This window comes from Ursus americanus, chromosome 14 (assembly GCF_024610735.1).
Source record: "Ursus americanus isolate L20-20 chromosome 14, mUrsAme1.1.p, whole genome shotgun sequence".
Classification (NCBI taxonomy): domain Eukaryota; kingdom Metazoa; phylum Chordata; class Mammalia; order Carnivora; family Ursidae; genus Ursus; species Ursus americanus.
In genome coordinates this window covers 55,978,321-56,005,401 of record NC_142140.1, presented here as the reverse complement: position 1 = coordinate 56,005,401, position 27,081 = coordinate 55,978,321, and the positions used below count along the sequence as shown (strand labels likewise).

At 52.5% G+C, this 27,081-nt stretch overlaps 1 protein-coding gene across 9 annotated transcripts in view; it reads right to left on the bottom strand.

Moving 5' to 3' along the window:
• RANBP3 (RAN binding protein 3) overlaps positions 1–27,081 on the bottom strand; it is a 53,475-nt gene that overhangs the window by 3,424 nt on the left and 22,970 nt on the right. The window contains exons 1-13 of one of the 9 annotated variants that reach the window (XM_045776761.2): positions 24,446–24,572; positions 23,777–23,932; positions 16,538–16,574; positions 16,360–16,446; positions 14,307–14,378; positions 9,155–9,220; positions 8,310–8,402; positions 7,150–7,268; positions 5,918–6,037; positions 3,940–4,043; positions 2,670–2,748; positions 1,404–1,506; positions 715–839 (exon numbers count right to left, since the gene is read on the bottom strand). In XM_045776761.2, coding sequence (XP_045632717.1) covers positions 715–839; positions 1,404–1,506; positions 2,670–2,748; positions 3,940–4,043; positions 5,918–6,037; positions 7,150–7,268; positions 8,310–8,402; positions 9,155–9,220; positions 14,307–14,378; positions 16,360–16,446; positions 16,538–16,574; positions 23,777–23,785 — 1,014 coding nt within the window. In that variant the 5' untranslated portion in view covers positions 23,786–23,932; positions 24,446–24,572. Of the gene's footprint in view, positions 1–714; positions 840–1,403; positions 1,507–2,669; positions 2,749–3,939; positions 4,044–5,917; positions 6,038–7,149; positions 7,269–8,309; positions 8,403–9,154; positions 9,221–14,306; positions 14,379–16,359; positions 16,447–16,537; positions 16,575–23,776; positions 23,933–24,445; positions 24,635–27,081 lie in introns of those variants that run through there. The other 8 variants (XM_045776755.2, XM_045776756.2, XM_045776759.2 and 5 more) reach the window with 8 other exon arrangements.

Here is a 27,081-nt window from a genome sequence, read left to right as displayed (position 1 = left end):
TAAACAATGAATTCCACAGTATATGTGTTCTATTTCAATAAAGCTGTTCTATAGATAAAAAAAGAATATGCAAGAGACCACGCCTGGCCCCTCACAGAAAGCGTGCGGATCTTTACCAAGTCACTCTCTTCGCCTGTATAGATTTCACAACAGTGCTCGGTGGGCATAAGCAGTAATACTTCTAAAAATGCCACATCAGAAACTCTCCAATGCTCGACACACGCAGGTTACAGACACACACGCACAACAGCGCAAAGCAGAGGAATGAGGCACACTGAAGGGGACATGCTGCCCCGGGACGCAGCGGAAAGGCGGGACAAGTTTGGGGTGCATCTGTGATCCTGGTTCCTAAATAAAACAACACAGGGTGCCAGTGTGACCAAATAATCATAGTCGTTCATTCTGGGTGCTTGTTACAATAGTTTCTCCCTGAACTATCGCGAATGCCTCAAAACTGATGCTTCTGCTCAAAAACAAAGTGAGACTAGAAGTCCCTTAGTGCTCACTCAGCTCTCAGAAGCCCCGCCACAAGGTCCCAGAGGGTGGGGCATTGGCCCCTCCATCACTGCCCGGGGAGGCCCGCGTGCCTGGAGGACGGGGATCCAGCCCCTCAGACGCACAGAGAGGCTAGGAGCTACGGCCGGCCTCTCACACCACCACCTACGGGCCAGGAGGCCCACCGGAGCCAGACGCCCCTGGCCAGGCCCGCCTCACCTGTAACACGTTGCTCTCCGCCTCCTCCCCGGTGATGACTTCCACTTTTTCCAACAAACACTTCCGGGCCGTTGCCTTGGTGTAGGCGGCTGCCGACTCGGCCAGCGACTCTGAAATGTTATCAGCTGAGCGACATTGACTATTTATTTGCTGGTGTGTGTGTGTGTGTGTGTGTGTGTGTGTGTGTGCGCGCGGGCGACCCCCACAAGAGACAGAACACAGGGTTGGCTCTGCCTCAAGGGAGCCGACTCTCCTGGGACCTGGAACGGACCCCAAACATACAGCTGGCCCTGGATGCTGCGGGGAGACCATCTGCGAGCTAGGTGCCAGGGTGGCTCCAGATCTCCCACGCCATTCATTCGGTAGAGGACGGGAGGGCAGTGAGATTCTTCCCACAGAGCGCTGAAGAAAAACTCCCCTCCCCCACCTCAGGGCAAGAAGGAAGAGGGGGGACAGTCACCTCAACACTATCCCCAGAGTCGTCCCGAAGCACCACAGCCTCTCTGTTTTAGGATGAACGCGTCCCCCCCAGCACCCATGGCTTTTCAACTCTGCCCCGGTGGCGGTTCATGTGTGGCTACTAGTGCTGCAGCGGGCTGGGGCCCATGTCCCTCCTGGGCCGGGGTGTGGATGGACAGTGCCCCTGTCACTTGGTACCCTTCCCACAAGGTGGTGGGACCGCAGCATACCTTTCTCGGGAGTGGCCTCCTGGGATGAGGACTCGGACCCGGACTCAGCAGCTGCATTTTCCCTGGTGGCATCTGAACTGACTTCATTTAATTTGGGTGGGCTCTGCAGGGAGATGGAAACACATGGGGAGGACAGCATGTCTGGGTGGCCCTGGTGGGCCGGCCGCAGCGGAACAGGACACCCCTCTGCTGGGATGGCGGCTCTCGGCACTGCCTCGCAGGCAGACGGCTTTTTTTCTGCAGATGGCCTTTCCTTCACGGCTCTGGGGACCCACCCAGGCCCAGCAGACGAGACCAGACAACTCCTCCCCAGGGGCTGGGTTTCAGCCTGGGGCACTGTCTCCACACAACGATCCTCGAGCATCATTTGGTGGTAAAACGCAGCAAAAAAGTGCCCTCACGATACAGGTAGCTCGGCCCTCCCAAACCCAGCCTTCTATGCTCTAGGCCAACTGCCCCCGAGTCCCCAAGTGGGGCCTCCCCTGACATCTCACGGAGGTGTGTGTCACCAGCTGCTTATCTCTGTGTGAGGCAGCTCTTGGACCGTTTCGTTTTAACAAGAAAAGGACAGTATTAATACTCGAAGAAAGTAGCAGGAGGCTCCTTAATGTAACGCAGACTGAGACAAAGATGGAAATAATGAAATGGGACGAAACAGCTCCTTAACCACACTCAAAACAGACACAGTGGGTCCTATGCATTCGACAAGAAAAGAAAATGAACAGAAATAAGGAAGAAGGTGAACAATTCTAGAACCCCATCCCAAGCTGGCCAGGCTTTCTGGGAGGGGAGACAGCCTGGCCATGGTGCGTGCAGGAGACACCTGGGACACTGCAGGGGCCCCTCCAAGGCCCCCCGCCCCAGAGCCCCTTCCATGCTGCCCCCTCATGGTCAGGGACGGGGGTGCTGAACTCCCTTGGCTCCAGAGGTCTCAGAGTGGTCTCAGAAGCATGTGGCTAAGGACTCCGGTCTGAGGATTTATCACTGCAGCTGGCCTCAGCCAGGACGAAGCGTGGCCCCTGACTGAAGGGAAAGCCTGTCCTAGGATGAGGCCAAGCTAGCTGGCAGAGAAGAAAGGCAGGAAGCTCCGACACCAGCTCCTAGACAGCCTCCTGGTGCAACCACCCTGCCCCCAAGTCGGAACTGGGTCCTCTTTCTCTTGCAACTGGAAGCATCCCCACTTTATAGGAGACAAGGTGGCAGCCATATTCACGTGTCCCTTGCCCTGGGGCCCCAGGAAAAACAGTACCCACAGGGGCCACTCACCAGCACGCGCTCGCTCATGTTCTGGCCAAACACGAATTTGTTGCTGGCGGTGTCGGTACTATTGGTCGAGTTGTCTAAACTGAAGAGAAGGCATGCTGTGGGTGTGGGGCCCCCACAGGAGCGGCACAGGCAGGTGGCACTCACACGTGCTGCACACCATGTGCACGGTCAGAGTGGGTAAGGGGCACACCCCTGATGCAGAAAAGCATGGTTGTAGGCACTGCTCAACCTCCCCTGTGGGGGATGGGCCCGGCACACCGAGGACAGGTGCTCACAAGCCTCCAAACCAGGCTGTGCTGACTGGTAAGGAGACATTCGGCTCCCACCTCCAACGGTCCACTGCATGTGGGCACACGTCTGACAGCCACCTTATCACCCCTGACCTCCTCGAGGCAGGTGTCACCATTGGGGTGCATGAGGACAGCGCCACAGAGAGGCTGATCACAGAGGTCATATGAGGCGCTGTCTACTTCCCGGAAAGAACCCACCAGTCCCCTAGCCTGCACAAAGGAGGGACACCTCCCACCCCTGGGCTGCTGGCAGGTGATACTGGATGACCTCGGAGCTGCTGTCATCATCACATTTCGTCCAGTTTAAGATGTCACAGATGTGAGTGCATCCCAATTTGGGAAATGCTGCAGTGCAAAAAACGTATCTTTAAAACAATATCCAATGCACTTTGCTAATCAGGGTCCAGGCAGCCAAGCATGAGGTCACCACCATTCATGCCAGGCCTCTCTGATGTCCACGCCCACGTTCTAGCCACTGTGCTGGGCTGTCTCTTAGGCAGGGACACGCTTTCTCTCTGAAATACCCATGGGGCACCCAGGCCGTTAGTGAGCACCACCACCAGCACTGTTAACCACCGGCGAGCCCAAATCCAGGGTAAGGGGTCCCCACAGGCTGGAACCTGGCAGGTAACAGGAGGCAGCTAAGCAGCCACTGGCCCAATGGGTTCTGTTCTGGGCATGAGATCCAGGTGACAGAGGTCACTCCAACGGCCAACCAGAACTTGGGTCCTGCCTGGTCTGTCAAAGCACACCATCCTGGCCCCTCCACAGCTGTGCCCAGAGTGGGAATAAAGGGAGGAGCCAGGGGGACAGCCAGGATTCTGGTGAAATCTGCTTCCTCCCACCCCCACCTCCGTCCTGCCCCCAGAAGGACCAGGCTGGCTCCTGGTCCAGCTGCTGCCTCCTCCCTGGGCCCCAAGCTCAGGGTGATGGAATACCCTGGGCCGTCTGAGGCTGGGCACCAAGCCCAAGACACACACCTGGAGCTGATATACTGAAGGAAATAGTTGGTCGCAGCTGGCGTTTCTGAACTGGGGTGTCCGGCATTCTCCATGTCAGCTACTTCAGTGTTCTCGTTTGTTAACTGGGAAACAGAGAGGCAACACTTACTGCTCTGACAATCGCCTGTCCGGGACCTCCAGCTCAGCCTGTCTGCACACCCTTAGGCCATATGGCACAATTTGTGTGTGTGTGTGTGTGTGTGTGTGTGTACAAACGCAGGAGGTGGAGGGGTCTGTAATCAACTTCACTATTTCTGCTTTTAACAGTTAAGACAGAAAAACAGTTTATAAGGCATCAGGAAACTTCTTCTACCTTGCTAAAAAAAAAAAAAAACAAAAACAAAACCCTCAGATTGGCATCTTACTTCCCTTTTCACCAATGATCTGTAATGCGAGGCCAAAGAATGCTTCCAAATGCGATATTTTAGGGGGGTTTGTTATAAATATAATGAAAGCATCGTTTCTCGAGGACTTCTTTATGCTCGCTAACTGCCATGCCAGCTCTGCTAAATGTATCATTGAATGTGATTCTCCCGGGAGCCCTGAGAGGTGGGTACCATCAACCCCGTCCTGGGGTGCCAAGAAGTCGCCCCCACCGAGAGGGTGGCATGTAACTGTGAGACCACAGATCACGTGAGCCCTGGGCCTCCATAAGATGTGCACAGGTGGATCTCAAGGCCCTTTCTTCTCCTGTTTCCTCCTCCCTGGAGCGAGCAGCCCCCAAGGGACTCATTACTTTGGCTAAAGCCATGCAACAGCAATGCCTGTTCTTCACCCCTGGGGATCTGTGTTTCTGTTGGACAGGGAGCTCCAAAGGAGAAAGCAGATGGCACAACCTGATGTTTCCTACGTGCCGGAGAGACTTTCGTTCCCTTATTTCAGGGTTTCTCCCCCTCAGCATCACTGACATCGGGGCTGGACTGCTCTCTGTGGGGAAGCCGCCCTGATCCCGTGAGGTGTTGGGTAGCATCCCCAGCTTCCACCTGCTGGATGGTAGTAGTACCTACACCCTAGTTGTGACAACCACAGACGTCCCCAGACACAGCCACTGATGCGGTCTCTCAGGCTTTTAAAGGAGCTCCTGCCAGACGAGGTGCTGGAAACGGCACAGAAGGACACTCCACTCTGTTGGCTGGAAAGTTATGGCTGCCCCATTCTCCCAGAGGAGAGGTCTGCCAGAGCGCCAGCACACAGGGTCCAAAGCCCGGATCCCCCGCTACTGCCAGATGCTCTCCCCCAACTCAAAGTTCCCAGACTAGACCAATAGGCCTTGGGGGCAGCCAGGAGGGGACAGTGCTATTGCCTCCGATGGGAGAAAAAGTTCTTTTCCACCTGCCCTACTTTAAAAAAATAAGGCAGTAATTCTCAGTTAAGGGTGACTTGGTCCCAAAGGGAACACTCAGCACTATTAAGGGACACTTTTGGTTGCCACAACGGGGCGGGGCGGGGCGGGGGGGGGCATGGGATACTTGTGGCACCCAGAGGGTGGGGGCCAGGGATACTGCCCAGTATCCTAGAACACCCAGGACAGGCCTCCAACAACTAAGAATGAACCAGTCTAAATGTTGCCTAGTGCCAAGGCAGAGAAGCCCACGAGTCAGGCAACAAGGATCTCTCCAGCGACGTTGAAAGCATCGGATCGTGCTGTCTCCTCTGCTATGAAAACATCCGTTCTCAGGGATAGGCATGCACGGTTGCCTCCCGGTCCCCTGCTCCCGGGAGAACGAGGGAGCCTGCTGGGGAATGTGCCGGGAGCGGAGCCGTGCAGAAAGGAAGGCATGCAAAACAAGAAGCTGCTGGAAGCACCGAGAATCACAGGACCAGCCCACAGGCACATTCGTTGTCTCCACCTCCCCGCCCTTTGTGAGGAAAAGCGGAGTTCCTGTTGTTTAACCTGGAGGAGGCAGAGCAGACCGACTCATGAGTGCAAGCGCTCACCAGGCCTCTGATCACACACCTTGACTCTGTCCCTCAGGTTCTGCCCGAACACAAACGCCTGCTGTGCAACTTGCTCTTTTTTCTCACAGTTTTCCTCCTCACAAGTATCGCTAGACTCATTTTTCTGGGGCTCTTTCTCCTAGTTAGAAACACAAACAAGACAACAACTGAAAAGAAGTGACAGGTTAGCCCCGAGAAGTAAGACGGGCCATTTCTCGCCGCTTCATCTGCTTGCTGGGTCTCCTCTGGCACGGGTCCCTGGGCGGCTGGTGCTGCCCAGGGGTGGCCTGTCCTCGCATCACCAGGGACACCGGAGGCGGTGGGGCCGGGCCGCTTCTCGGTCACCCTTCAGCTCACAGCCGTGCAGCAGACCCGCTGCGCCGGCCGCCCTAGCTAGCCAAGTTTCCAAGCAGCAGCAGGCTGCAGAGATGGTTCCTAATTTTAATTCTGCTAACTGGTTTGAAGGGGGGACGGGGGCTCAGGGATATTCTAAAAATGAATTATAGCCGATCATTTTCACCATGTGCGCTCCCGCATCTCCGGGGGGTGTGGGGGAGGTGGAGGGTACAGAATCTCAGGCAGCAGCTCAGCTGCCAAAACGGCCGAGTAGAAATAAACACACACATGCAACCCGGCTTTGTGTACGGAAGCCTTGGTGCGGTGCTGCAACTTGCACGTCAAATCTGCCTCTGCCACCCGCAAACCGGGCTCGGAAGAACACGCCCCTCATTTTTCAGCTGCTGGGCAATACTACTAGAAAACACATGCTTTTGGCCTAGACAATCCCAGAACCCTAGACATTGCTCAAAAACTTCTGAACTGACTCCCCAGGCAGATTTCTTCAGTTAGAACGGCCCACATATACGAGTCCCGGAGTTGTTCAGGTGTGGAAACAGGGAGGGGAGACATCTCTCCATATCAAATGGCACAAGACCTCATCAATGAAAGCCATTCCTCCAGCCCCACGGACTCCCCAGAGGCAGTGGGCAGAGTGCCCGCCGGCAAGCCAGCCCACCCCGGCCGCGGGGAGGTGCTGGGCCCAGGCAGTGCAGCACTCTGGAACCACGGACAGACCATTCTCGGTGTTCTAGCAACTACGGACATCAGCTGCAGTTGCGCACGCACGCCGCTGAGCAAATCCAGAAAGCCCTAACACGGGCCCACCCTGGCGCCCCTCAGAGCAGTTAACTGTCTACACACTCAGCGAAGCCCCGAGGAGGTTCACGTGCTCCCTGCCCAGCACAGACACACCTCAAGTGCTCGTGCCTCATCGGAGGGACTTCTCCGTGCTGGGTTGTCGGGCGATGTTGCTGTCACGGCCCCCGTGCAGTCTGTTGGGATACTGACCCCGTTGGTGCCGCTGCTCGGGACTGCAGGGACAAGAGGACAGTGGCGGGGTCACGGGGGTTTAGTGTGGGACCTCGAGCGCTCCCTTCTACCATTTAGACCAATCGTGTAATTTCTCCTTTTTAAAGAAAAGGATTTGGTATCATTACTGAAAATCACAAATTCTTAAATTAAAAAAACCCAAACGAACCCAGAACTACAACCTAACAGAAGTGAGAATATCTTATTGCTTATTCCACAAAGAACTGCATGAATTTTCAGTGTACATAGAAGTGATACTGCTAACTAAAGTAAAAGAGAAAAAAAGAATATATACTGAATAAGGCACAATTATGAGTTTTATAAAACACAGTTTTACTCATAACATCTTGATTCTATGCACTTCTCCCTATAAATAGCTGAGATCACGTGATGTGCACAGCTTTTAAATCTGGCTGATTGGTCTGCATAACTTAAAAAAAAAGCCTTCCCGTTGAAACTCTTTAGAAATACTATTTCCTTCATGTAGGATGTTGGATTGCTTCTGATGAAGAATTTTTGAATTACAGGGAGAGACCAAGAGGAAGACAAGAAAAGCTCATTAATATTAAGAAATTACGGGCCAACTGAACACCATGACCTATGCGGAGATCATGGAAATATGGTTTAAGAGTTAGGTCTTACGGGTGGCAAAGCAGATAAAATTATGCACATAACCAAAATGACCCTTCAAGTCTCTCAGACACACAGGCGGAGTTTTGCCTGCAAACATGCTCGGATGAACTGGAGACACTTGGGAGGGAGCCAGCTTTTATGAAGCCAGCGTATACAGAAAGCATGTCTTACCTAGTGGTCACCTTGGCCTCGTGCCGCGGGGAGAAGGTGGGACCACGCTCTGTCTTCCCTGGGCTCACCATGGACTTAAAGGATTGTTTCCCCAGCTCTCTATTTCTGTGTGCATTCAGCAGATATGGCCAGAGTCACCTGTGTCTTTGTCAAAGTCACCAGACACAGCTGTTCCAGGCCAACTTCGGGAATGTTCGATACCCTGCCGTGCGAGCCTGGGCACCAGGGCCATTTCTTACCGGTCTGTGAGAGTGCCTTTGGCTGTGGGGCTTGTAACACTGCCGGGCGAAGCACACTCCGCTGTTGCTCCTTGGGCTTCTGGCTCGGCAGACCTGAGAACAGAGGTCAGCTTGCCTGGGGCCCTCGGACATCACAGGCAGAAACACGCAGCCCCATACTGGCTCTCAGGGGCTTTCTGGAAATTAATTCAGTAAGTGCAGTAATGCTCTATGGGGAACCAAGGGGCAGCTGTCCTCAAGTGCTGGGCTCAAGGATCAAGCACAGATGGTGCAGGGAGAGCAGAGAGCCACAGGCAGCCCCCCAGTGTTTAGGACTCTGCTCGGACTCACATAAAAACACCCTTTGCACCTGCTTTTCAAAGTGCAACGCTGAGAAAATCTGTCTGCCAAACACAAATTGGGCAGGAAGCACGAGAGAATGCTTCCAACTCTGCACCACTGCCAGGCCCTGCTCCCCAGCAGCAGCCCACTGGATCGTGGCCACACGCTGCTAATCAGGCTTCCCCTGCGGCACGCTGGGGCTGGGATGCTCTGGAGACACAGCCTGAACCAACTGAGCTATCGCTGGGCACAGAGCCCCACACCAAGCCAAGTCTGCTTCCTTGCCACCCACCCCCCTCCTCAGGGTGGCAAAGCGCTCACAGTGGGGAGAATCTCCTTGGTCTGATGGGCTCCTGAAGAGTGGCTTTTCAGTGCTCACGTGCCAGGTAACTGAGATGACCCAGAGAGCAGGCTGAACCCAGAGCATGCCGGCTGGCTGCCTAAGGCAGCAGTGCAAATAGATGCTGCAGAGGCAGGAGGGGGAGAAAGTCCTTCCACTTTCCTCCTTAAAGGCGGGCACCTACCTGCGCTGGGTGCCTGGCCGTGGATCAATGTTGGTGGCTTCAACCGGAATCCACTGCTCTTTTCCTCTACAAGCATAAGACAAAAGATAAAAAGCAGGCCTGCCTAGGAGGTAGAAGTGGGGGCAGCAGGAAAGCTGAGACAGTCAAGGGCAGGGGAAGACTGTGGTCCGGACCTCAGTAGCCATGAGCCTAGAGAACCAGGGAAATGTTTCCAGTTAAAACAGAAACACAGAAGCCCGGTTCAACCACCAAAGTTATAAGGCAGCTTGGATGAGGAGGTGCCAGGGGGTTGCAGGAAGTGCTGGCTCCAGGCCAGGTGCTGACAATGAAAGACCACGGGGGTGTTGAAGATTCGAGACAAAAGTGACAGTGAGTGCAAGGCTGGTCCACCCCTGGGCCACCTCACCCAGCGGCCTACCAAGAGCTTTGTCGGGCTCACAAGCCCTGGAGAATGTCAGGGAGTCAACCAATAAAGGTCCCTGGGATCAGTCTCCCTTTCTCAGAGGACCTGTCTTGTCGGAGGACGCATCTGTAATCTGCGGAAACCTCTGTACTACCAGCAGATGTCTGGGAAATGAGACTCGTTTTCTGTGATGAAAGATCAAAGGTGACAAACAGCAGGCTTGCTCTCTCTTTCCAGATGTGCCTGGAGAGCTTCACCTTGTTGCTTCCTGAGAACGCTGGAAGGCCCAGGACAAGGAAAGGGAAGGAAGCAGGGCGATGGCTCAAAACCTGGATTCAGCTGGGCCACTGGGCCACAGTGGTCATCTGTGTGTGCTGGTGAGTTGGCCTATCTTCTAAGGGGTGGGGAGGTGGGGACAGTCTAATCTGCCTTGACGGGAAAGATCAGCATAAAAAGCCTTGACTCCAACAGGTCAGGTCTGTTCCTGAGGCAGCACAGGGATGGCAGCATTCTAGGCCACCAGAGGCAACGTCACTTTTGGGCTAAGGTCCAACTCATCTGAAAAAACCCTTGTCAGGGTGCAGGGAACAAGATTAATACACAAAAATCAACTGCGTTTATCTATACGCTAGCAATGAACAATCCAAAAATGAAGTTTACAAAAACATGTTATTCCATTTACAATAGCACCAAAGAGAATAGTACTTGGGAATAAATTTAACAAACAAAAACTAAAAAACATCGTTGGAAGAAAGACAAACAAATAGGAAGATGTCTTAGAAGGTCACACAGTATGTGATTCTATTTATACGAAACATCCAGAACAGGCAGATCCCCGCAGACAGAAAGTGGATTCTTGGTTGCCAGGGGCTGGGGAAGAGGGTGGTGAGTGACTGGTCATGGGGACGGGGTTTCTCTTTGGGGTGACGGAATGGTCTTAAATTAATTATGGTGACGGCTGCACAAGTCTGTGGAAACACTAAACACCAACCGACTGCACACGGAAGCAACACAAATGCGTTATCAGACCAAACTCTGAGGCATAAAACAAAGTCAAATCAGAATTCTCAAGGAAGCTGAAAGGCTTCTTCCTGCTGCCTGCATGTTGGTCAGCCAAACCGCTCTCCTTGGGCAAAAACAGGGTTACAAAAACTCTCACTGCCAGTTAGGATGAAGGAGTCGAATCCACCAGGCTTCCACGAGCCTGCGTTAGCGGAGCTGGGGTCTCTCTCATAAGAGGGGTCATAGAAACGACACACAGGAGAATCAGACACCACAGATGCAGGCGAAGACGTGCTGCCGGATGCGCCTCTTTAGGAGACAAATATTGAATCACATTTCCAAAGCTCAGGACTATTCAGAAGATGACTGGCAGTTTAAAAGCATCAAAAAATATTGAGATGAAGTTCACAATTGAGATAATCTGAAAAAGACTTTACAGCTGGGTTTGCAATGCTTACGTTGATCAATCTCCACCTCTCTGTTCTGTGTGCAGCAATGCTAGCTGCATTTGACCCTCGCAGCCAGCTTAGGCTGACCAGTGGGTGGGGGCTCGGGCCTGGGTGAGCACGGCCACGGAGCACCCACTAGCACCGGGCCTGGCACCTGGCCCACCCCGCAGACGCACAAGAAATCACAGGGTGCTGCAGGGAACAGACCACAGACAAGACAGATAAGGCATGCCACACCTGTCATGGCAACTGAGGACCGCGGACAGGAGGAGCCCAAGGCAGCAAGGAGGTGTGCTCACAGGGCAGTAAGCCGAGGCCCACTGCAGGCGCCATCTTCACCAAAATAGACATGCTCTCTTTTCATGGCCTCAAAAAACTCACTTTGCCTACAACATGGCCAGGGTACAATGAAAAGCCGTTGCTGATGGTGAGAGCCCTAGCACACATGACAGGGTCACTGGGATGCATGAGTGACTGCACCGGTGTCCTCTTGAGGGCACCCACGTGCCCCACCGTGAGCTCACTGGGATAAGAGGTGGTTCCCTGTAAAGCAGCCTCCACCCTCCTCCTAATCACATCTAAAGCCAGTGGGTTCCTTTGAGGGTGCTTTCTGCCCTGCCTCAGGAAGACCCCAAGTGATGTCTGCGGGAAGCAATGCTTACCCCCAGGGGAACTTCAACTTGGTGTATGCCAGAACTGAAAAGACTCTAAGAGGAGAGAGCCTGGTGGGGTCTGGGCAGGTGGGAGGGTGCTTGGCATGTACGGAATTGGCGAGGAGGGTAGAGCAATGGGACACGCACTGTGGACAAAGGGAGCCAGATTTCTGTCAGAAAGACAGGTAGAATTATGAAGCAGGGAGACTCAAGTGAACCCTGTTGGTGCTGGATTGGAAGTGTACATGTGAACCCAGGCTTACCGCACATGCAGACAGATATGGACAAAGAAATGTGTGTATGTGTACAGAGAGGGATGTGCATAGGTACGGGCGGGGGGTGTCCCCATCTCTGGGACCGAGAGGCCCAGCACAGTGAGAGTCCGATGGCGGTGAGCTTGCTGAGCATGCAGACCTTGGTTTCTGGAGATCACGCTCCACTAAGAAGGACACCTTTGAGAAGGACCGTTGTGAGAGACGATGATGAGCCTGGAGCCTCTTGTTAGGACAGAAAAAAGTGCTTAAAAGAATAACGAGCTGTGGCAAAAGGAAATAGGTACCTGTTTGGTGGGACTCCCGCTAGCCGAATCTGGGACAATTAAAAGAAATTCTGTACTAATAACGACAGAATGTAAGCTGCTGACTGAAGCAGGAATCCACGCATCCGTCTTGCTGTACAATGTAACAAGGGACTAAGTGGGGAGAAAGGACAGCTCTCTTACAGAGCACCAATTAAGCGTACTAATAACAGTGAAGGCAGGCCCCCCCCTCCTCTGGCGATCGATCATCACAGTAATGACTAATCCAGCAAGAGAACATTGGTGGAGGTGGACACTGGAGGGCAACAGTGAGAGGAATGGGCTTTCGTAGAGTCTCAGAGTATCTCTCCAGAAGAAAAGGGGATGATCTCACAGCAGAGGAACCGACAGAGCCCACTCTAACCAAGTGAGCAAAATCAGCCCCACAGGCACCAGGCCAGGTAAGCACCGTGCGCCACCTGGGACGGTGCAGCGTGAAGAACACAGCTTCGCTTCTGTGGTACTCCAGCCCCACAGGCACTAATCGGGCAAAACCACCAGAAATCAGTGGACAAACCCGGACAGAAAAACTTCTCCAAAATCACTGGCCTGTAATCTTCAAAGCCATAAACATCAAGCAAAGAACGAGGAAGTATTCCAGATGGAAAGAGAGATATGGGGTATATGATCCGGGATCTGACCCCTCTGCTCTGAAGGACATCACTGGGACGACTAGGGAAAATCGAATGGGCAAAGGGATATGGAAGTGCTTTATAAAATTCTTCCATCAGTTAAAAATCCACCCTCCCCCAAATTAAAGCTAAAAAACAAAAGAAAGGCAGGCAGGGAAGGACGGAAAAAGGCTGATATGACTCCACCCTGCCTCAGGGACCAGGAAGCAAGGCTGTGTCAGCACCCCTCAGCAGGCCTGGCAACCCCCTTTTCTCAGGGTGGCCTTGCTCTCAGTGCTGCACGATAAAGGTTTCGTGGAACAAGAGAGCGGAGTGAGACCATTGCTCACAGATCTTAGAGGTGATGATGGAGAGATCTGTAATGGAAATTGACAGCACAAGGCCATCTAGATGCGTGCTTCAGCAACTGGTCCCCTAGACCAGAACAGGATCACCTGGGCTAACACTGCCCCTACAGTTCACAGGGCTACATGCTAAGCCAGCACTCCAGGGGTTCCCAAGGACCCCGACAAACCAAACTCCTCAGGACCTGGTGAGAGAGGGTCAGCTCAAAAAAGTCTGCTTTCAGAGTCAAAATGAATTCTATTGTTTGAAATGGTGCTATTGAATCAACCCCCTAAGTTATAAAAACATTGCCCTCATGCCAGAGTAAGACTTATCTTGCAATGCTTTTGAAGTCGGCAATGAATTTATATAAGGCAGGTTGGGTTACAGAATTCGGGTAGTTGAACTTGCTCATTAAATCTTTTATGAGGAATTTCAGCCACGTGGGAGAAACTTTCAGGAAATCTTGGAGCTGGATCTCTAGCGAAAGACCAAAAAAGGAAGGCTCCATAGTCTTCAGAGGGGAGCAAGCTACTTTCCTTCAAGGTTTAAAGCTGTGATTAAATATGCTTACATATTTATATGAACAGGTCTAAGTAATATTGATTAATGTGAGACTCTAATGCACAGAAAAGGGGTCTGGAAAATTCCATCGACCTCACAGCAGTTACCTTAGGGGTGGGAGAGGGAGAGGGGCAGACAGATTCTTTTACTCTATGTATTTTCCATTTGCCTTTCTAAAAAAGTGGTATGAATGTATTACTTGTGTACAATTTTGAAAAAAGAGTAACACAACTCTTTATAGTTGCTTTTTGTTTTAAAAAACAAAAACAAACAAAACCAAAGAACAGAAAAACCAACCAACACCTTAAAGGCTCCTTGTGACCAGGCCCTCCTGCAGAAACAAAAAATTAAGGGCTTATGAAGCCTGCCTCACACTGGATTCCAAAACTATGAGCTGAAGATTTGGGAAAACATTTAGGAACTGAAAAAGAATCCGGCTTTCAAATTGCCCGTTCCTGTTTAAGATCTTATTTTATAATATCAACTGCTTTTCATCCCAGGAAAACCCCCAGTGACTGGTAGTAAAGCAAAGGGACAGGAGGGCTCACCTGGTTCTGAGTCAGAATTGCCTGCAGATGGCTCGCAGAAGGTTGATGGCATAAAAACATTGTTTTTTGATACTGTCGACAAGGAGGTGCAGGCAGGGAAGGGAACAAGAGGAAAAACAGTGTGAGTAGGCAGGGCACACACGCACCCGATCACCTACCCCACCTGAAGTCTCGATCTCTAAGCCCCACTGTAGGGGCTCAGCATTATGAACCAAGCCTTTAGATGCTATGGTCTACTGTGGCCGCCTATCTTGTCCTCATGCCCTTGGCTTTTCCTTGGCACTGTAGGTCCCAATGGGAGCAACCAGGAGGGAAGCAAAACGAACTGGATGTTCCAAGCCTCAGACCCTACTCCTTGTCACCGGCCAGAGGCTTGCTGGTTGGCTGAACCTGTCCCCTCACCCGTTTAGGACCTTACTTTACACTTATCAAACGCTTTCCTGGGTGTGGGCCAGGCAATAAGGCAATGGGCCTCAGAGCTGAAGAACCAGCTGGGTAGACAGAACACAGCTAAGCAGAATCAGAACGCAGGGCACAGACCATGCCTTCCAAGATACTGGCTCCACTCCTGTCTCCAACCCCGGTGACTGAGAGCAGACTATTTCCTATGCCAGTGCGCTAGAGCGGAAGGGAAATGCTTGGTTGGTTGGCTGTCCTTCCCTGCAGCCTATGGCCATAGCACGAATCACCTCTCCTCTTCTCTGCTGTACCTTCCACCACAAGGCGTGGTGCAGCAGGGCGAGGTGAATAGGAAGGAATACAATGGATCATGAGGGAGCAGAAGCTCCCTTGTTTCACAGGAACGCCCATGCAACAAGGGAGAAAAGAAAGTCTCCTGAAGCCCGACTGCTAACTGTCCCGACGGTTCCTTAAGGTCTGCTTAGCCATTCAGGAGGGTCTCAGCAGTCGTGAGAAAGGGTGTGGCAATGTCCACAGTGAGTGTTAAGGGAAACAGGAGTGAAATCCAGTGTGTTGCAGGGAGGATCTTGAAAGGATTGCTACATGGAGCCTTCCGGTCACATCTGCATCACTTTTGAAAGCAGAAACAACCTTCCAGGGTATCTTTTCCCCTTAAAGTGTTATCCTTTAGGTTCGCAGGTATAAAATGCTTTATGTGAACTTCCCAAGAAGGAATGCCAAGTCGGGTAATCAGAGATCCTCTCTGAACATATGTGCGTCTCTAAGTCTGCACTAGAGAGCCAAGACTGAGAAGATGGACGATGCCAGGGGGGAGTCAAGATGGGGAGGACAGGGGGCAAGCCCTGAGGCAGTGTTTACTGTTGAATCTGCAAGGCTGTCCCCAGGCTCACAGAACTCCCACCAAATAGCCACAGCATCTCTCTCGACCCTGGGAAACTGCCTCTTTGCTGCACTGGTCTTTGTAACAAGCCCCGGGCTGGTCTGCTGGCCCCCATCCAGAGCCTCCACACTCTCGGGCCCAGCCACCTCCACAGGGTCCTAGCCTGGCCCACCCTTCAAGGTTCCACCAAGCCCTCCTCCTCTGGGAGCTCACGGCATTCCATCACCAAAGTGTGTTCTGGGGCCACTTGGTTCCATATGTACTGCATGTGTGTCTGCGCTCTCAACCAGACTGCCAAGCTCTAGGCACATGGCTGAAGGGTCAGGAGGACACTCTACTTCCCACTTCCTACACCTTCAGTCTAGAGACACAGGCACAAACCTGGGAAGGAGAACATGTAATTAACACTTCCTACACCTTCAGTCTAGAGACACAGGCACAAACCTGGGAAGGAGAACATGTAATTAATGGCCAGAGCCCCTAACAGGCCTGACTATCCTTTTCCTCTATTTCAGAGCGACCATTTCTTGGCGCATCTTCTTTTAGTTCACTAGGCCACGACCTTCTATTAAGTGTCACTGATTCCGGGGGGGGGAGGCACTTCCAGCTTCATTCCTGACAGAGACTGAGTCTCAGATTGATTCTAACTGGATGTGGGCAGGAGACAGACACCAAGTCTGAGGCGTCACAGGGGGACGGTGGGCTCATCAGCACAGATGCTCTCACTGATCGGCAGTGGTCTGCAAAGGTTACCTGACTGTGAAGGTGGGAACTGGGTTAAAGAGGACGTTCTTTCTCGCTTGACGGGAGGGCAGTAATTTCCATCTTCTCGGTCGGAATCTACAGAAAATGAGGAGGAGGAAGAGGAGAAAATCAGGCTGCTTCCACTTTTACAACCAAAGAGAACGAGAAGTTTTAGAGATGTCCTCACCTTCTCCACCTTCGGGGCTGGAGCCTCCAGCTGGCCTCTGAAACGACAGCACACGGCAGGGGGGTAAGCGAGGGCCGGGCTGCCCAGCACCCAGCAGCCTGAGTTCCGTCATGAACGGATCGTGAAACGCAGCGCTGAGAGCCAACTCCCTGAGCTCATGCACCCAAGTCGCGGACGCACTTTCAACCTAACGCTCAAAAACTCCCCCAGGAACCCTCTGTGCCTGCCTTACCAGGCCATGGGCTGAGGAGTCCTCCTAAAGGCTGAGAACGCATTTACCACACAAAGAGCGGTTTCTCTGTCTCTCCACAGGTCACAGCTAACTGTGTGCCACTCCCCAACTCAAGCACAGTGAAATGGTATCTGGCTGAAATTCATCCTGCCAAGAGCTGGCAAGCGACCCACTCCACTCTGGAGAGCAGCAGGCCTGTTAAAATGGTGGCCGAACACCGGATCGCAGCAGTTTCTGTTTCTTGCCCTGGCACATTCCACAGCGAGGAACCGCTTCAAGGTGGACCATTACTTCCAGAGCAACAGAGAACTTTGATGCCTTGGACCTAAGTCTGCTGCACAGTGTTCAGAACACAAGCGTCAAACGTAACAACTCAGCAGACCACATAACCTACGGAGAAATCACAAGCTAAGACAGAAGGTGGCTGAGGAATTTCCTCCTTAACAACCTTTAGTTTTAGAATGTGAACAACTAGCCATCAAGAGGCCTTAAGATGAGCCCCGCTCCCACCCCCAGATAATATCCAATCCCTCACAGACTTGCAACTCTTCAGCACCAAGCAGCCAGAAGCAAACGTCGAGGGGTGAACATCACTCCTCCTGGGGCGCTTGCACGAGAGCAAGCAGAGGAGCCAATTTTCTTATTTTCAGAAAAGTCCCCAGGGGTCAAGTTTAGCCAAACGAGGACCACCTGCCTCGAGGAGCTGCTCCGGAGTAGAGGAGGCATGCCTGGGAAAGTGCTCTGCAAGCTGCAGGGCGGGGTGGAAAGGCAGCAACTGCCCTCAGTAACACCAATAATGGGCTGTGAGCACAGTGAGCCCCGGGCGGCACTTTCTCCAGAAGGGGCCACAGAGGACTTTCGGCTTCTTGGGCCACACACATATTCCACCATCTTAGCTTGCAGACAGAGGCCCGGAGTTTGTGGACCCCGTCCTAAGAGACAAGGGAGAAAAAGGGAACCCAACCTGAACTCACTCCTCCCGAGTGGGCCGACAACTTGGGTTTGAGTCAGAAACGCAAGCCTTTCCTGCTCAAGTGCGTTCGAAGTGCTCCCTGCAAGCCTCGGCAAAAGCACGAGGAGGACTGCTGTCCCCACGCTGCATCGGGTGCTCAGGAGGCCCCGAGGAGGCCATTCATCAAAGTGCTTGGAAACAAACCCCTCCTAACACAACAGGGGTTCAACAGTCTTTGGGGTAACTGTGAACATACCACAGGGCCCCAGATGAAATGGAACACCGGAGGAGTCAAGCAGCGGGCTCCTGACGGGCACACACCGGCGCCGGGACCGCGAGAGCAGAGTGTGGCGGTGCTCGAGCCCTTGGAGGCCCGCAGAGCTTACTCTCCCCACTCCCACACCTCCTAAATGCACACCTCGGGCAAATCATTTCACTCACCCAGGCTTCTGTTTCCTTCCTTGGGAAATGGGGGTGCCAGCACCTCCCCCACAGGGAGATGGAAGGGGTCAGTGAGATAAGCAGGTGAGGTAGCCCTCCCTCTGACCTGACACCTGGCCAAGGCTGACACCTGGACTTGGGGGGGGGGGCTCTCCCAGCAAGCTCGCTTCCGACGGATGGTATGCCCTTGGGAAGGGTGTGACAAGAGTCAGGATGTGGTCAAGTCCCTGGGCAGCCAGATGAGGGGGTCAGGGTGGGGGATCTGGGTGGGGGTGTTGCTCAGACACATACTCTGGCAGCGCCTTCCTTTCACTGGGTCCACGGCCACAGCAGGCCTTTTCTCTTGGGACCATCCCCTTCCCTAGGTGGCACCACTGAGGCACAGACTTCAGGTACCTCCTTCCTATTCCTTCACAGTGGCTGGGCCCACCCCGGCTCTGGTCCTGTGGCTTCTGGCCTCTCTCTCGTCATTCAAGAAGCATCCCGGCTGTACTAACCCTATACATGGCAGCCTCTCGGATCCCGTGGGATCTGCTACTTTGAGAGCGACTCCTGGTATCTGGAAATGACCTTGCAGACACCGCTCCCTCATCAGCTGACTTCTTTTCACTCTGCTAGCTCTTCCCCGGCTTCTCACAAGAGAAACCCCTCACCCCTGCCCCCTGCAACCCTCACTCTGATTGTGTCATTGTGTCAGGGTCCCCACTAGCTCAAGTCCCAGGAAGGCACTGGTCCTCGGCCCACAGCAGGAGCTCACCTGGCCATTTGTTCAGCGAAGGGACAGAAATCACAGGCGCTCTGCGGGCCTCAGAGAAGCTACTAAGGCATGTGTCTCTGTGTTACACATAGAACAGTGGCCCCTGGTCCTGTCAGGGGCCCTGAAAGCTTGTCAGACCCCGGCTTCCTGTTTCCTCAGCTGCCAAAAAGGGCATTCCTCCACCACCTCAATCCCGAGAGGCCTCCACATCCACCTTCCCTCTGCCCTGCTGGCTAGCTGGGCTCATTTCCATGTGTGTGGATTTCCAGAAATCTACAGATTTCTCATATCATTCCATGGTGGCTGGAAAAGACCTGGCATGATTTCAGTCATTTTAAGTTTATCAAAACTTGTTTTGTGGTCTAGCAAATGGTCTGTTTGACCTGGAGGACGTCCCGGGCACTCTGCAGCACAGGGCCCTCGACGTTCTTTCTCCAGGGCAGACTGCTTGCTAGGCAGCTGGGTTTAGAGTGCTGTCCATGCCCCCTCTGTTCTCCATCTTCCGTCCCAATGCTCAGCTGACTACTGAAGTGGGGGTGCTGAGCTCTCCAAGACTGTGACTGAATTGTCTCTTCTCCCTTCGGTTCTGTTTTTGCTTGGTGTATTGTGGGGCTCTTAATGACACATAATTTTCTTATATATGCCAACAACACCCCAAACCTCTCAAGAATCTGAGTTTCCTTTAGAATTTGATGAGTGCTAGGAAACCCTCCCCAGAAGTGGGCCCAGACCGGGAGCTGAGGCCTCTGGGTCCCCTGCTGTCTTTCCTGAACCACCCCTCCTTGCTGTCACGCTGCAGCCTGTCTCCTCCTGTTTTCCGAACATGCCAACATTGTTCCTGCCTCAACATTCCTTCTGCGTGTGCCACCCCCAAGGCCTGGGACGTGCTTCCTGCAGGTCCGCTCAGTGTGGCCTCGCCAAGGCCTTTCCCAGCCTCCTCCAGGGTGAACCCATGCTCACTCACTGCCCCACCACCCGGCGAGTGGAGCTGCTCCTCTCCACCTCATTGCCCAGCCTCCCCTGGGCCTCTGCCCTGTTTTGTGTACCAGCTGAAAATGATCTAATGCGTCCGTCTGGCTGTTCTGCTCACAGTTCAGACACACACCCCTCAGGATGCTGTGCACAAAAGACGATCAGCATGTATTCACTGCACAAATGGATCCCGAGTTGGTCACAGCCCCTTCAGTGACCTGGAGAAGAAAAGTGCCTGGCCAGACGACATTCAAATGCAGGAGACCCTCAAACCCACACCCCAATCTCTTCTAAGAGACAACGTGACTGGCCTCTTGGTTCTGGAAAGCTGGGAGGCCAAGGACAGAGGAGGACAACACAGGACATTACACCACCAGGGAGAACCTTTCAGAAGCTGCTGGAATCTCCTGTGGGGTCTGACTAGCCAACTCAGAAGCAGTGAGGAAACCGATGCCAGCAACTCTCCTCAGTAGGAGCTAGCACAAGGAAGCAAGGAGACAGAAGGTACGAGTAAGTCATTTCTGCTTGCCTTTGGATATGCCAACTCTTCCAGAAATCCTCAACGGTGGCCGGCGTGAGGAGAAGCCTGATGTCTGTACCCCCCAGCCCCCCAGCTGCACTGAAGGTCTGAGCCTGCTGTCTGGCTGTCTCGTGCTGTCTTCTCTCCAAATAGGGAAAGGTCTGGGGTGAAGCAACTCCTCTTTAAGCCACCCTGGCCCAAAACGAGGCCAACGCCGGCTCCACACACACTTTGTGCAAACACAGCAGCCTGGTAGTCAGGGGCCAGCCCTCACCAGACTGACAGAGAGGCCACTCAGGGGTCAGCTGAGAACAATGCCTGGGACACACACAGGGGTGCGCCCTGCAGCTGCAGCTCCTTGGACCCCGGAAGTCTGCATCCAAAGCCACTAACATGGGACTCATGGGAGGAAGACTCTAAGAGCAGGCTTCCAGGATTCCTCTCTGGTGAGGAGGCAGGGCAGAAGCAGGTGTGAAAGTCCCATTTCCTCCTCTGCCTCTTCCCACAGTAGAATCCACCTCTGTGAGTGTCAGGGCTTCGGGATGATACCTAGGTGACACTGGGGTCAGTGCCCATCTGGGACACCATGACGAACATACCCCAAATCAACACTTACACAAGGAGGCAGAAAAGAAAGAAGTCCAAGGAGAACCCTTCAGTTCACAGCCCTGGTGTCAGGAGGCGTGAACGAGTGAACTGTGCTTACAGAAGCTGCAAAGGCCCCACGATGGCGGACGCAGGGGACGCATGGGGAAAATGGCAGGAGCAGTGGCTCGCTCTGCTCAGAGCCACAGGAACCTCGGGGGGAGCTGCTCATTCTGTGAGGTGTGCACATCCTTGCCAAATACAAAATAGGTGGTAACGTCTAACCCAGAATGGGACCCTGGAACTGTAGATGTGGGAAGCTTCAGTTCTTTGTAAAGGATGAAGCAGTGAAATTTTACAATCATTTATCAAGGATTCTGCGCCCCACGCCCCCAAGCCCTGAAAGAACATGGCTTTCATGAGGCTGCCCGGTGCGGCCTCCAGGAGAACAAAGGTGCTCGGCCAGTCCAGGGGAAGGAATGGGGCTGGACACTGTGTCTCAGACACACAGACACAGGGAGAGTAAACAGGAATGAAAAGCACTCGTGGCCTTCCTGACTTCCCAGAGAAGACCAGAAAATGAGACCACGCCAGACACCCATTTGGTCTGCCTGGGCCTCAGTGATTTCGATATGGGCTGGCTGGTTTTAAAGCCCGCTGTCTGTGGCTGCAGGAAAATGGATGCCCAGGATGAAAAATCAATCAAGGGAGGGGCCTGCTGATTCATCCTGGTCTTTAAATGGACTACTGGCCAATTCCATGCTGTTTATTCTGCTACTGAGGTGACCAGCTCAGAAGTTCTTACCAAAAAGGCAGACACTGAAGAAAGAAAAAGAGCTGTGGCCTCCAAAGGTCTGAATGTTGGGCGGGAGCAGAATGAGGGTCAAATCCCGTGCAGAAGCTGGAAGATGAGGGAAGCTGTCCAGCCAGGGTTCTGGTTCCAGAACCTGTCTAAACTTCCTGGTGGGTCTAATAAACACATTTCAGGCTCCACAGGGCTTTGGCTCTGAGCTTCAGGCCAGGGGACTTAAGCCAGACTCGGAGGAAGCACTAAGAGCTGCCTTTCTCCGGATCAGAGAACTTAATCTGGATATGGTCTGGTCTTCTCCAAGCTGTCTTCTGAGAGCCAGTAAGTCTGATATATAGAGGCTTGTTCCCGGTACTGAGTCTTCGATGGCCAGAGTCTGGGGAGACTGAAAGACGAGCAGGCCCTTTGTAAGCAACAATTCAGTGAGCCACTATTTATTACAAAGAGCTCGAAGCTTTACATTCCCTCGAGGGATCATGCAATAAAGAACAGATTAAACATGATGGGCGAGACTGGCTGGGTAAGGGTGGGTGGTTTCCTGAATTCCAGTGTGGTACGGGACAAGATGGAAATCTGTTTCGATGCAAAAGCAACTAGTCCTAGCTAACCAAAGAAACACCTCAGCCCAAGAGGAAGCTGGGGTCGGGTTCCATCTGCCTTGATTTATGCCCTAATCGACCTAAAAAACGTTTACTTTGCCTTGAACACACCCAGTCACTGAAGAAAGCCAGTTAATGGGAGCCAGTGGCAACAAGCTAGAGTCTTCCATGCTGAGAGCCCAACGGAGAGAGCCCTGGTTGGCTCAGAGCTGTCACCAAATGATGCGACAGTGGCACTGTAAGGGCTTCTGATAGAACTGGGGGTTCCTATAGTTACAAGCACTAAAACCAAATAGCACATGTGTGTGTCATGTGCGCGGCCTTTGCCGCTATGCTGGTACATTCATCAACTGCTCCCCCCAGCCCTGACTTCCTCCCACAGTGACCCACAACCCATCCTGAGGTTCCCTACTATTAACACTTGACCTTGCAGGGCCGGGCTGGGGATGGTTTGAATTTCTTGGGATTAGAGCCTCCGACCCAAAGTCCACAAGAACTGAGAAGTCAAGTCCCACTGGCCAGGCCTCAGAAATCCACATCTGGCCTGGCCACAAGCAGAAGGTAAGACCCCCTACATGCCCCTGGAGGAGCAGCTGCTGAGCCTCAACCTCTGTGACCTACCCGTTTCCTGCTCTCAACTGAAAACCCTCAGCCCCTGGAGTCAGAGGCTGCTCTATAAGCTTGCTGTTCAAACCAGGCAGCCGCAAAAGGCCCTGGAGCCTCTTAGGCAGATCCACATGAAGGTCATCTGTTCTCAGGGAACTGAGAACATGATTTCCTGTGCTTGCAAAGGCCGAAGGCACAATAACTCACAATACCTGACTCACGAGAAGGCTCAGGAGCTGCTTGGCCCCCAACCGAAAAAGGGATCACCTCCTCATTCTTGCTCTGTCAGCTCTAGTACTCTCATGAGGGCTGTGCCCCTAGAACACTTTGGTGTGACTGCCTCCCGGCTGGAATCTTTACTGGGCCCAAACCCACTTGTATGCCATGAGGGACTGACCCTGTCACTCCTACCTGGCAAGTGGTAAAGACTGTTCCTTCTTTTCCCACCACACACGGACTCCTCTCCAACATGTTAAAACTGGCCTCCAACCTCACCTTTGCTCAACATCACTTCTTCCTGTGTGTCCCAGGTTTGGTGGCTGTAACTGAATTTTAATGATTTCCTTGAGAACACAGGGGACTGGTGATGTGACACAAGGGATCACTGAAGTTTGGGACTGTAACGCCCTGGATGGCTGCCCAGTGCCTGGTGTGCACAGCAGGGTCCCTTGTTTCCTTGCCTGAGAGCCATTTTTCCCTGCCACGAGAATGGGGGGGAATAGGTACCCACATGGAGTTTTCAATCCTGAATGTAGGATGATGTTTACCTTTCCCATTTTATCAACCTCCAAACACTCAAGACATTTCTTGTTCTCGAGAGTTCACAATCTTCTCCACCTATAGTCTTCAAAAGCCTTCTCAATACAAAGATAAAGGGCTCAAGGGGTTCCCTCTGGATTCAAAGGAAGAGTCTTTTCTTCTTCCTGCTTTGATTGAAGACAAGCAGTTCACAGCCTAACCACAGTCCAAACACAACTGGTCTTGCAAAGCAGTCTGCCTTAGACACCTCCTCTTCCTCTAGATCAAGGAAGTCGGGGCTTCTGGTGTTTCTAAGACCCTGAACCTGAATGCCCAAATTCAGGGAGAGGAGAAAGAAAAATGGAAGGACGGAGAGGGGGGGGTCGAATTTGATTTGGAAGTTCTACCCCATTATCCAATCCCTCTTTTGACCCCTCATGTTGAGGAAACAGGACTAGCTTCTCGCTATGGGTGTATACATATTCCCCCGTTCAGAAAGTCTCAATGTAAAAGAGGACTCAATCTTTCCTGACTTTTTGGCAGCAAGAATTAAAGGGAGCTACAGAGATCATGACCACCTTTTCAGTTATCATCAGCTGCTTGTGGTTTAGGATCTGGATCTGAGGAACCCGAAGGGAAAGGGGCCGATCTGGGCTGGGACCCCCAGGCTGTGGAGTGCTGGGTGGAGGTGGACTTACCCCTGCCAGTTCTCGCGGGAAAGGAAGAAGCTGGGCTTCAGGAGTGCTGGCTGAAGCGCTAGCGGGGGCAGGAGGCTCTAGGGCATGCTCACCAGCTGACTCGGGGTGACCCGTGCCATGGTGGGGGGCCTCAGCCTCCCCCCGAGGCTCCTCTCCCGAATCCGACAAGTCTTTTTGCTCTGCAGAGGACTGGGAGCAAAAAAGACAATTTTCCTTCAATGTAAATAAAGGCTGCAACATGGGATGGGGGTGGGCAGGGATCAAAGGGCTGGAGACATTCAGACTTGAGCAGCTCCTGCCTGGGAGGATGAGCCAAGAAAGCTGGCACATGCTGTTGTTTTGCTCAACAAAACTGGCCCTCCGGAATGAAAGAACGGAAAATGAACGTGGACTTGGCTGCAGTTTAACTTTGCAGGAGGCCTGGGCCCCCATTTTCAACACAGGCAGCATGGAGCTACCATGTTTATGGGCTGGGAGTGAGGAACAACACTCTTGGTGACCAAAATGGGGGCAGAGCCTCTATCAGAGGGGAACAGGGGTGATTATGTCTCACCGTCCCTAGGGGTTAATGACCCATCTCTGCAAGAATACTGATGAGGGTGGTTGGCCCTCAGCACCATTTCTGTCCACTGAGGTGAGGAAGGCAGGCCTGGAATAGCACACAGCTACAAAACAGGGCATAGAGGGTTCACAGGCTTCTGCATTCTGCTAGAGTGCTTCCAGCCCCTTTCAACTCGTTCTGCTTAAACCTGAGATCAAGGCAACACTTTCTCGCCTCAGTGAGTGCAGATGTGTGGTGACCAAACCAGCTGACAGAGACAGGGAGAGCTGGTTTTGTACCACAGGGGTAGGAGTTCGGCTGGAGAAGGGAGCCCCTTGGTCTAGGATTCTCCCATGTTTACCCCAAACACCTGGGCAACGGTGTATTTAGAAAATAGCCAGGGCAAGAGAAAGCTGGTTCTGGAAGTCTTTGTCCTCAAAAGCACAACATCCCTGGCATCCTTCGAGGTGGTTCCTGGGACTCTGGAGGGCTTCTGTGGACCCAGAGCTCTGTGGCCAAGACTCTTTTCTTGAGAAATGGGTCACAAAGCCGGTGTCCTGGAACAGATGGGCTCTCGTCCCCAAATCTCCTCCTTGGCATCGTCCACAACACAGAGCCATTTCTTTCGCTTTATGAACTAAGTGGCTGCCCTGTCTTTCCACAGACCTGGCCATGTTTCTTCTGAGTGTGAAGTGACTAAAACCTCTTTAGATAGGGCTTGGGGGCTAGTTCTTAAAGGTGATGGATGAAAGGAACTCTGTAAAGAGGATTTAAGAGAACTTCCAAACATTCTGAGGAAGGCAAAAGAAACAAAATGTTAACTCATCCGTATATCTAAAAAACCACCAAAATCGATTCTTCCCATCCAGGGGAGATCCACACACAACAAGGCCTTCCTTCTCAAGCTGTTCCTCAAACCTGCTCAGGACATGAAGGTTGGTCCCTGCGCCAACACCCGGTAAGAGAAAATTAAACCCAGAGCTCGGTGGAAAATGGCCTATCTCTAAGTGGAACCACATGGGATTTTCTTTTTTTAACCCTGGTTTTACAGCGTAAGTGTTCAAATGCCCTGGTGGCACTGAACTGAAGCCTAAACCAGAGGACTGGAAAGAAACACATGTGCCACCGCAGCATTTTCTACTTGGGTCTGAGTGTTTTGGCTGGACAGGAAAAGCGAGCGCTAGAGAACCAAGACAGGACCTGTAGTTCTTCAACATGTTTGCTAACATCAGACATCAAGATTTTGGTAGCCTTTGACATCATCCTAAAACACATGTGGCTGACAAACCCCAAACAAACACGTGCACACAGGACAGGCTTGTTACATTAACAGTAAGCTTCAAAAGCAGGTCTGAATACACTGTGACAGCGCTTTCAGGGACGCCTTACTTCCTGCTCAACAGCATTTCTGCAACGGCTTTCTGTCCTTCTCCCAAACAGACATCCCCCTGCAAGTGAGACCTCAAAGCCTCACCTGTTCAGATGAATAAACTTTTGGAAGATAAAGTATCTGAAAAAAACAGTCGTCACAGTCCATGAAACCACCACCTTCCAAGAAGATTCAAAATCTCTTCACATCAAAAAGAAAAAAACTGTCTCCATGCAAGGCAGTTACGAAAAAAAGTTTCATTTTTGCTACTAAAACCAGAAATGCGGAAATGCAAGCAGTTCATGAAGAGCGCCCTCTTGAGGAAGCGTGAGAACATGGAAGGAAGGATGGACAAGCGTGCACTGTCAGCCAAGCTCGGGGCCTGGATTTTAGGAGTTAGGACTGGAGTTCAAATCGTCAACCACTCTCTCTAATCGGGAACAACAGGGGGATTTGACAACCTGCCCTGAGACCAACTGATGCCACTGGTGGGCTACTGCCACCAATCTGCAGCCTGCTGTAAATGCAACTTGGGCCTTGGTTGGGAAGGACAGAAAAGGCCACGTATGTGGCTTTGCTAGTGAACAAAAAGGAAAACAAAATGCCTGGGCTGACAGCTTCATTTCTTTCTTGTCGATTTCAAATCTTTTACCTCAATCATGATTCAGTAATAACAGCGGGGCCTGTGGGTGCTCTCCTTGGCAGGGGGGACACAAGCTCTGAAGC